This window comes from Morone saxatilis, unplaced genomic scaffold (assembly GCF_004916995.1).
Source record: "Morone saxatilis isolate NCDOM2014 unplaced genomic scaffold, NCSU_SB_2.0 Contig5, whole genome shotgun sequence".
Lineage (NCBI taxonomy): Eukaryota > Metazoa > Chordata > Actinopteri > Moronidae > Morone > Morone saxatilis.
In genome coordinates this window covers 17,396,015-17,405,917 of record NW_023340095.1, presented here as the reverse complement: position 1 = coordinate 17,405,917, position 9,903 = coordinate 17,396,015, and the positions used below count along the sequence as shown (strand labels likewise).

At 40.8% G+C, this 9,903-nt stretch overlaps 3 protein-coding genes across 6 annotated transcripts; 2 read left to right on the top strand and 1 right to left on the bottom strand.

Moving 5' to 3' along the window:
* Positions 1 to 40: 40 nt before the first annotated feature.
* txndc9 (thioredoxin domain containing 9) lies at positions 41 to 2,522 on the top strand. Its single transcript, XM_035676579.1, has 4 exons — positions 41 to 269; positions 894 to 1,012; positions 1,498 to 1,752; positions 1,872 to 2,522. Exons 1-4 carry the CDS (start codon positions 96 to 98, stop codon positions 1,990 to 1,992), a joined length of 669 nt encoding a protein of 222 aa, XP_035532472.1. The 5' UTR covers positions 41 to 95; the 3' UTR covers positions 1,993 to 2,522.
* A 1,045-nt stretch (positions 2,523 to 3,567) lies between these two features.
* mrpl30 (mitochondrial ribosomal protein L30) lies at positions 3,568 to 5,842 on the bottom strand. 4 transcript variants are annotated; one of them, XM_035676576.1, is made up of 6 exons: positions 5,645 to 5,804; positions 5,396 to 5,537; positions 4,761 to 4,847; positions 4,313 to 4,459; positions 4,117 to 4,190; positions 3,568 to 3,925 (listed from the first exon to the last, which is right to left on the bottom strand). In XM_035676576.1, exons 2-6 carry the CDS (start codon positions 5,435 to 5,437, stop codon positions 3,793 to 3,795), a joined length of 483 nt encoding a protein of 160 aa, XP_035532469.1. In that variant the 5' UTR covers positions 5,438 to 5,537; positions 5,645 to 5,804; the 3' UTR covers positions 3,568 to 3,792. The 4 variants fall into 4 exon arrangements, with proteins under 4 accessions (XP_035532469.1, XP_035532468.1, XP_035532471.1 ...); XM_035676575.1 differs by lacking the exon at positions 5,396 to 5,537 and having other exon boundaries at positions 5,645 to 5,842; XM_035676578.1 differs by lacking the exon at positions 5,396 to 5,537 and having other exon boundaries at positions 5,606 to 5,739.
* An 83-nt stretch (positions 5,843 to 5,925) lies between these two features.
* On the top strand, positions 5,926 to 9,093 carry mitd1 (MIT, microtubule interacting and transport, domain containing 1). The gene is made up of 7 exons (XM_035676574.1): positions 5,926 to 6,189; positions 6,283 to 6,384; positions 7,106 to 7,242; positions 7,950 to 8,036; positions 8,149 to 8,261; positions 8,429 to 8,489; positions 8,606 to 9,093. Exons 1-7 carry the CDS (start codon positions 6,045 to 6,047, stop codon positions 8,699 to 8,701), a joined length of 741 nt encoding a protein of 246 aa, XP_035532467.1. The 5' UTR covers positions 5,926 to 6,044; the 3' UTR covers positions 8,702 to 9,093.
* The last annotated feature ends 810 nt before the right edge of the window (positions 9,094 to 9,903 follow it).

Sequence of the window (9,903 nt, the reverse complement as noted above, 5' to 3'; positions counted from 1 at the left end):
TTTATTGTTTATTAACTGGTGTGTGGTGTCATGGCTCGGCTGTCTGTTTTTTGCGTCCTCAGATTCAGAGAGAGTGTCACACAGTTCAGGCAACCATGGCCAACCAATCACTGGATATCCTAGCAAAGGTTTTGGAGCAGTCAGCCAAGCTGGTGGAGGAGAAGGTGGACGCACAGTTGAGCAAACTGAATGAAATGGATGAAGATGACTTGGAAAGACTGAAGGAGCGGCGATTAGAGGCTCTTAAAAAAGCCCAGAAACAGAAGCAAGTATGTGGGAGGTTTTCTTTGAACTGTTTATACTCATTATGTGATGCAGTGGGTTGTCCTAACTGTACTTATTTTACTGTATAAGTAAGTGTACATTTCTATCACAACAACAGGATCCACTGCAAAAACATATGTAACTTATGTATCCGTGCCACTGCTTTCACCGTATGTATCGCCAAGCTGCTGCGGGGAGTGATCATAAAATATTGTATTCCTTAGAGGTGTTTTATGATTTTGAATTCTGTGAACTTCTTGTGGACGTCTGAGGAAGAGATTGTTGGACAGTCTTAGTCAGATCACAGGTTTATGTCTGTTTAGTTTGTTTTAACTAAATATATTCATATAGCTAAATGATTAGATGGGGGTTTTTTTTTCAGCTGCTTTAGTCACAGAGCCGTTCTGAAATACAGAGTTTATCCTTTTACAGTTGGTGTGAGAAAACCAGACTAGAGAAGTCTTTGAATTTTACACAAGGACTCTGGTGGGAGAAATGGGTTGCTACTGTTTGAAACCAGCCAACAAAAGACACTGCATGTTCTCATTGTGCTTGAATGTAAAGGCCAGTTCTGCTACTTTTACCCTTCAATGTTCATCTACTCAACTGAGTTCTCTCTTTTTGTTAAGGAGTGGTTGTCTAAAGGCCATGGAGAGTACAGAGAAATCTCGAGTGAGAAAGACTTTTTCGGCGAGGTCAAGGAGAGCAAGAATGTTGTCTGCCACTTCTACAAAAATTCAACCTTCAGGTAAGTCGATCGTCTAGGGTTTGTTTAAATTTATAAAGACCCTTAGTGACGGAGCAAGAGGTGTATGATTGAAAAAATGTAACCTAGGATGAAAAAGAAACCTTAACCCGTATAACAGTATTGATAATTGATTGATGATTTCAGCCATTTATCAAATGTGTGTTTTTATTTCTACTGGTTGTTTAACTGTGTCAAACAAGACAAACAATCAGTTTGGGCTCTGGGATGTTTTTCACTCTTTCCTAAAATGTTCTATGTAAAATTATAAATCTAAAAAGCAATCGGTAATGAAAATAATCTGTAGTCGCAGCGCCAATAATCAGAACCAATAAGCATGTCATTTCCAGGAGTCAGGGCGATACCTTATTAGCATAGCTTTTAGCTTATGTTGGATAGAAGTTGTTTGTTTTTTCATTTTAGTTGTTAGAGTACGTTCTCATCAGGCTGCTGAACTTGTCATTTTGTCCTCCATCCCCTACGTACAGATGTAAGATCGTCGACAAACACTTGGCCATCCTGGCAAAGAAGCACGTCGAGACCAAGTTCATCAAACTGGATGTGGAAAAGGCTCCATTTCTGACAGAGAGGCTGAGGATCACGGTGATTCCTACGTTAGCCCTGCTGTTAGACGGGAAAACAAAGGATTATGTGGTTGGATTCACTGACCTGGGAAACACAGATGACTTTCCCACAGAGATGCTGGAGTGGAGACTCGGCTGTGCAGATGTTATTAACTACAGGTGAGACATGTGCAGCTACAGACTCTTAGTAATGTGCTGATAAAAACATTAGTCATGTCGGCCTCATTCTAACAACACAATCGGTTAATTTATTACTTTTTTTTTGTCCCCGGTTGTAGTGGCAACCCGATGGAGCCTCCTACAACGGCGCAGAGGTCAGGCACAAAGTTCACAAAGGTGGAGAAGAAGACCATCAGAGGGCGAGGTTACGACTCAGATTCTGATTCTGGAGATGACTGAAAAGCGCTGACAGTCTGGTTTTCTCTTTAAGGGCTACCTCATTTAAAGAAAAAAATGTCATGCAGCCCGCTTTAATTTTTCTCCTTTTCTCTAAGTGACTTACACATTCATTATCAGTTCCCCATATTTTATTGTACCATATCTCAAATCAAATTATTTCCTAAAAGCAGTCAGTATTTATTTGTGTTGCAGCCTTATTTAATAAACTGCCTGCTATATGTTATATTTCAATAATTAAGTAATCCAAAAATAAGGAAACATACCGTACAGATGAGCCATTGCACCAGTAATGGATCAACTAGCTCGTAGCGTCATTGTGTTTGTGAGTTTGTCTCTAAACCCTCTCATTTAGGTAGCTCCGTTTATTTCCTCTTCACCTTGTTAGTCTGATGTTAGAACGGAAACTCTGATGCATGAGTGCCAAGATCATCTTTTACTATCAGAAAACATTTTTACATGACATTTCCTTGTAGCGAGAGTTTGACTTAACTAATGCCGACTTAATAAAAAGTATAAAAAGAATTTAAAAATGTGTGCTGTGATTTTTGTATAGCTCCTCTATAAAGTTAAGGTTCCTGTGAGAGTTTTAACGAAACACTGGAACCCACAGTTCCCATAATGCAATGTTTCAAGCCTTCTTCCCTGGAAAAAACTTGTGCAAAATTGGTGTAGTGCCCCTTTAATGCTGGTTCAGGCTTGCATCATATACACTCTGAAAAGCTATGTAAGACTAAAGAGAAATCCAGATTGCATAATTGATGTAAGTGACAATATTAAAGGCTCTGCTCAGATTAAAGTTGGCTGGGAGTTACGTGAGGTCACCAAACTCTCCAGACTAGACTATAAAACACTTTTAAGTGTAGTGTTGATACACGCTGTTCTCCTACAGTGCAGCAATGTGAGCTTCTTACAGATAGATACAGTTAAATTGTTTTGTGGATGGTGGTGGAACAACTTCAGAGACACGTTTGGTTGTCTGCAGTTTCATCAGCAGTGTCGGAGTCGCAGTTAGATAGCTTGATTGATTGTTCTGTGCACACATTGCATCATTTCCAGTTAGCATAAAACTTTATTTATTTACTGACAGCATGCATTGGACCAGCCACACAGAAGAATGTTGTGGGGTCTTTCTGTGTGGAGTTTGCATGTTCTCCCTGTACCCCCGTTGGTGGGCTCCCACTGTCCAAAGACTTTGGGTGTAAATGTGAGTGTGACTGTATGTATGTGTGTCAGCCCTGTGACTGACTGACCAACCAGTCCAGGTTGTACCCACCTCCTGTCCTAATGTCAGCTGAAAATGACCCTCTAATGGACAAGTGGATATAGCTGAGTCCACTCAGTCAGGGTGCTGCTACTGTGCACGTTGGCTCACTGGAAAGGCTCTACTACACTAAATGGAATGGAGCCTTGATTACTATCATTGGTAACACCTGTGTGTGAAAACATATCAGTATGAAGTATGGAATTATGTCGTGTGCGTGCGTGCGTCCTTTAGACTGGCTTCTGAAAAAAAGGTCTAACAATTGCCATTGACAGTCTGACTGAAAAGAGAAGGTCTAATAAAAAACATTTGACTAATTTCATAAGGTCTTTATTTTATGTTATCATAAGCCATGTTTAATAAAAAACTGAATCATCACCTGTTTATCATGGAAAACAGACTATTTGTCGATTTTGTGACTGATGGGCAGAAAAAAAACCAACGTGTCTGGATAACTAACACAGAAGCTAAGGAGCGCAGGATCTTCCACTTCCATTTCTGAACAATGGGACTATCAGTTAATATGATTGAAAGTGGAGCTACGAGTCGATAGCCTTGGGGTCTACAGGTTGGAGGAGGCGGCGAACAATCAACTCTCCCTTGCTGTTAATGTAGGAGTCCGCCATGTCCTCTTCAGCAGGAAGTCCATAGGGAGTCTTCAGCGGCTGGATCCTGAGTGAAGGAAAGGGCAAGGGATCATGCAAACAGTCTCTTTAAATGTCCCTTTAGTGAGCAGAGAGTTACTGAAATCACCTTTAGAACTCAAGTCATGAATCTACTTCTGCTGCACGCTTTAATTATTTGCCCAAGCTTGAGAAATAGAATTTAAGGCACATACGTTACATTGTGTACATTCGTCTTACCTTACCAGGTGCTTTACAAATTTCAGTTGGTTATTGACCGCAGGTGTATTTTTGTGTATTACAGGTGTGTGACCCTAAATACAAAGAGAACAGAGTCAGTGCAAAAAGATCCAAGACTGCGAGCGGCACAAGTTTAACTGAATGTTGAGAAGAAAGAATAAAAAGGATGAATTTCCAAGCAGAACAAAAGCATTACCTTTTCAAGCCCGAGGTATTTCACCATCTCTTTCTCCCAGTACGGTCTTCGCATCACACTTTTGACTCGTGTCACTATATGCAGTTTATGAGGCTGGTCTGGATCTCCCCCATATTTCTCGTGTTCTTTTGATCGCTCGACAAAAAGCTGTGGAGAAAAACACGGAGTCTTTGAACACTGACAAGAGAGCAAATGAGCTGACGTGATGCTTAAATCCTTCACAAGTGCAGAACAAAGGAGCATCACTATTACCACGGATTAATCTGTCCTTTGTGTTACACACCCTGGACTCTTTCTACCATATTTAATTTACCAATATGAACCACAATATAAACTCAAAGTACCACGGTTTAAAATCAAATCTTAAAGCTAGATGTTGACGCAGGGACTCTCTACAAGACAACTACCCGACTTACAGTGCACCTGAGGCTTTTGCCCTGATTCTTACCTCTTGCGGGACTCTTGCCTTGCTGAATTTGCTGCGTGCAGACATGAACCACGGGCAAGGTGGCAAAAGTGTGGCTTCTGTCAGGATCTGTGAACATACACAGGGACGATGACATGACGTTAAAAAAGGCGTAAGGATCTGTTTTCTAACAGAGGACACACAGATACAGTGGTTAGGTCATATGACATAATGTTTAATATCTCTGGGTTTATTCCACATTGTGGATCTGTTATGAGCCAATGAGCTGGGCGGCTTCAATTTGTCAGGTACAATGAGCTGGTTTAAAAAAACTATTTTCATTTAATTTTTCCAGCAGTTTACCTGCAATACATTACAATTATATGTTAGAGGATTAATGCACATGATTCAGTCATGTTTCTGTGATTTAATGACAATGAATGGCTTCATGAATTGTTTCATTCAGATTGGGTTTTAACTTCCAGTGTGAAAGATGTTTGGGCCTTAAGCGTTTTGAAAATGTATTAAACAAATGTGAAATCACCCGGCACAGCCAAAGCTATGCTGTTTACTAGACTGCAGCAACAACAACAACAACAGAGGCAGTAAATGCTGCCATTCAAACACAAGCTGCCTCCACATTACGGACCCTGACAGTGTGACACTGATGTTCTCACCTTCACTGATGAAGAGCTCAACCCGCGACAGAGGACCGACATGTTCAGTCCCCCTCCTCTATGACTCCTCTGCAGGGACAAACACACTCGTGCACGCCAAGGTTACAGCTGACCGCAGAACGAGCGCGTGAGGCCAACGGGACTAAGCGTTATAAAAACAAACAAACAAACACCTTCATTCACATTCACATTCACCTCATGTACACATACACGTTAATCCAGGAGCTGATGAACTTCAGGTACACTGACCGTCACGTTGGTGTCATGGCAGTTTTGTTTCTCCACCGGAAGCGACAAGGAGTTACATCTAAACTGCGCCGATGTGACAGATATTCCTTCAACGAGGTTCCTAGAGTTAGTTTTTAACTTTGTATTAGATTTTACAAAGACAATATTAAAATGTAAAAATATAAAGTTATAATACAGATGCATTAGCTGTATATTTTCTTTGTTTAAACTACACACGCCTGAGCACCGTGGACCATTAAGCATTAGGTTTCTCCGGGAGTTATTTTTGTGGCGCACTCGCGTAGCTATCAACTTGTGAAAGGTGGTGGCTCTTCTTTGATTGACTTCCCTGGCCGTAGACGAGCATGAAAAGCCTTCTGCTTTTCTAGAAGCTCCGACAAGACGAAGGACAGACAGAACAATGACACAAAACCACGTGTCAGGGATGGAGACGTCCGCAGTGTCCGTCCTGAAGCGGGCCGTGGAGCTGGACCACAGCGGCCGCTTCCAGGAGTCTCTGGTCTGCTACCAGGAGGGCATCCAGCTGCTTATGGACGTGCTGAAAGGTCTCCGCGTCCCTCCTCTTCCAGACACAGCAGAGGCAGCTTGATGAAGACCTGAACCATTGTTAATTCTTGTGTCCTTTCTCCTGCCAACAGCAGTGAAAGACGACTCCAAGAGAGGACACTACAGGGACAAGATAAAGGGCTACATGGACAGAGCAGAGCAAATCAAAGCTCATGTGAACCAGATGAAGGAAGGTAATGGACACAACCGCTGGAGGCTGAAGTACAAAGGGAGACAGCTGGATTAACCTGCTGTGGGGCCCCACTGGGAACTCCCTTGTTTGTTGTAATTTGGTTTAACAGATTTACTTTTATATGAGATTTATACCTTATATCTATTATAACATCTGTTTAGGAATATTTGAACCGTGTGAAGGGCCGCTGTGTCTACAAACACATTATCAAAGCAGGGAATCATGTAGATCTGCCTCAAGGGCCTTAACACATTTTTTATGTACTTTAGTTGTGTTTGTTTCTAAAAATTAAAATTCAATCAATCTTTTTTCCCCACAAACCAGTTGAGTCATACAGCGTTAAAAACTCAAAATGGCCCTACGGTTGATTCTGCATCTGTACCAACTCATCAGGCCCTGGGGCAAAATCTAGTTAGACTATAGTATTAATGTAACTATTTCAGTTGATGTAATGTAAGTTATATAGAGCATATTGTGAAACAAATGTGTGTTTAATCAAACAAACAAAGTGACGTACTGAAAACCTGAGGCAGCGTAGTATTCCAGGGTAGATAATCAGATTTATTTTGGGGTAAAATGTATTGAGGGAAGGTGTGTGTTTATGTGTGTGTTTATGTGTGTGTGTGTGTGTGGTGAGGGGCTGAATACACAGTGTTATTGTTGAAAGTGTGTCACCACTAACGTCAGTTTCTCGTCTCTTTCTGTGTTCCCTCTCCTGTCAGATGGGAAATACCACGAGCAGATGAGAATAGCAGAGGATGCTACTGGTTACAGCTACGAGGCTCTGTTCAAGCCATACATCAGCAGTTTACTGACAGAGGTCTGGGTAGAAGACCCATACATACGGCACATCCACCAAGTAAGATCTTTGTTTTCAGCAGTGTTTTATTGTGTGGATTTGGCTCATTTTGTTTGGCTTTGTTGAAGCGTGTCAGCTACTGTTTTTATTATCAATCAGTCTGATCAGATATCTTTTTAGTTACTTGATTAACAGCTGGGCAACGCAGGCATCTGTACTGGTAGCCCAGTAGTCCCAGTCTCACTGTGGTTATATCAATCATTGTAACTTTGTTTGGATAAATGGGAATATGCTCTATTGACACATAATATGACAATATGACATGGGCCTTAAGGTGGGTCGTGCTTTATTAACGTATCTTGAGCTCTGTTGCTGTGTCAAAGTAAACTTTAAAGACTGTCATTGTTTGAGCTGGTATAAGGGGTAAATATTCTTAGATTAGTTTAATCAGGTTAGAAAAGTGATGTCTTCAAATTGTTAATTTTGTCTGCCAAAACTATCAAATTTAAAATCGTATGTAACAGAAATGCAGCCTCATATTTTAAAAGCTGGAACAAGTGACTGATTGATTATCAGCAACAGTGGTGGCACCCTGTTTGCTCACCTGGTATGTACCAAGGCTGAGTCCTTGCTGCAGCCGCCATGGGTTTGACACCGACCTGTGGCCCTTTGCTGCGTATGTTTTTTTCAAAAATATTTCTCAACATAGAACTGCGCCAAACTCTTAACATGTCAAACAACCCCCCATCCCCTCCTCTCCGTTACAGTTGTACAACTTCCTGCGGTTCTGTGAGATGCTGCTAAAAGCGTCCTGCAAGGTGAAAAAGATCCATCTCCTCACTACACAGGACGAAGTAGGTTATTTAAATAATGAGGTCACGCTGTGTAGCGAATGCATTGCAGACTTATCGGCCTCTTCAGCTCGGTCTGTGCTATCATTTCACTCCCATTTGTCCTGTCCTGCAGGCGGACAGCGGACAGCAGGGCAACGCTCTGGCAGAGCTGAAAGAGAGTCTCAGTGCTCAGGGAGTGACTCTGGATCTGCAGTACTCCTCCACCATACATGACAGGGAGATCAGGTACAGCTGCGACTCACATATGAAGAATATAAAATAGATTCCAGATGTTGGCTTCTTCTCAGCAGAGATTCTTGCTGCAGTGTTTAGTATTTACTTTCACATTAGCTCTCCACTCTCTGTGACTGTGGCATAGAGTTTTCCAAAATGAATTACATTTTTATTTTTAGGTTTGACAACGGTTGGATCATCAAAATAGGAAGAGGGCTGGATTACTTCAAGAGACCTAAGGTGAGACTTTATACTAATTAATGTTCATCCTTTTTTGCTGCCGTTGTCAGGATTATGGTGCTGAATGTGTGCGAGTCAACATGTTGGTTGTAAGAAGTGTTCGTTTTCTCTTCCAGGGGCGATTCTCTATTGGATATTGTGACTATGACCTCAGGCAGTGCCAGGAGACGTCCGTAGACATTTTTCACACCAAACACACAAAAACACTATGAAATTCAAAAGCCTTTGAAAGTTTCAATCTCAAATGACTTAATTTACTTACCTGCCCTTAAAACCCACATCACAACAGACAGGTGCATGTGATCGGCCTTATGTGTAACTGAGCATTTTCTGTCAGAGGTTTTACAATAACTCTTTTTGTCACACTTTTTAATTTCAGCAAGTATAATTATGTACTGGATGGTCAATTTTATATTTCTTCAGTCTTATCTAAAATAGTATTTTTTCAGCCTTTCTTTACTTTTAAGGGTTATTTTCTATGATCTTTTTTTACTTGTGTGGTTTATGATTGTCTACATGGAAGATGCTTTTTAAGGTGGATGCCACTATCTGGTGGAAAAATAAATTAAAACTTTTAAAATTATATTAAAAGTGTTTTTATAATTTTATTAAAAGTGCTTTTATGATGTAAAAAATAAATGTACTCCTATTAACCATGTTTCCAGCCTGTTCAGTTGCCTTATGTTCACTCTCGCATATAAAATCTAGAATTCAAAATAAAAAAAATAAAACTGTGAGCCATATGTTTTACTAAGTAAAGTCTTCCACAAAAACTTAAGCAAAAGCATCTCAACTCATTGCCCATTTAATTGCCTGCACTAGAGCTTTTAACCATATCACATGGTCTTCATCAGCAGACTCAGTAGGCTCAGTTGTCATGGAACGGTAGATATTTATGCATTATTCTGAGCATTATTGGACTTCTTTGTTGGCTTAAAAGCTTAACTGTTACTAAGGTTAAGAGTTCACTTTATTGATTAGTTTATTCCTGTGTGTCTTTCACTGATCTTTACTTCAACTCAGCAAACCCTTAATGCAGCAGCAGCTTTATGAGGTAGAACAAAGATAAAAACATCATTTTGTTCTGTCTCCTTTACACAACAGTATGCTGCTGCTGCTGGCTCTATAGGCACGTGGTTTGTAAAGGGTTAAAACTGCCTCAGGATAGTTGGATCTAAATGATTAAGGGAGTGACAGCAGTGATTTGGTATACGTTACTTGTTCAAGGTATTAATGACAAAGAAGTCCCCCCCATAAAAAAACAATCATGGGGAAAATACCCCCTCATTCAATTTTCATGGGAAACTGGTTGCTTGAATGAATGGTAACCCGCATGAGTTCAAACAGCGCTGTGATCGGATTATCTATCGGCCTTAATCTCGATATGCACAGTCCTCATCTGGGCTCTGAGAGG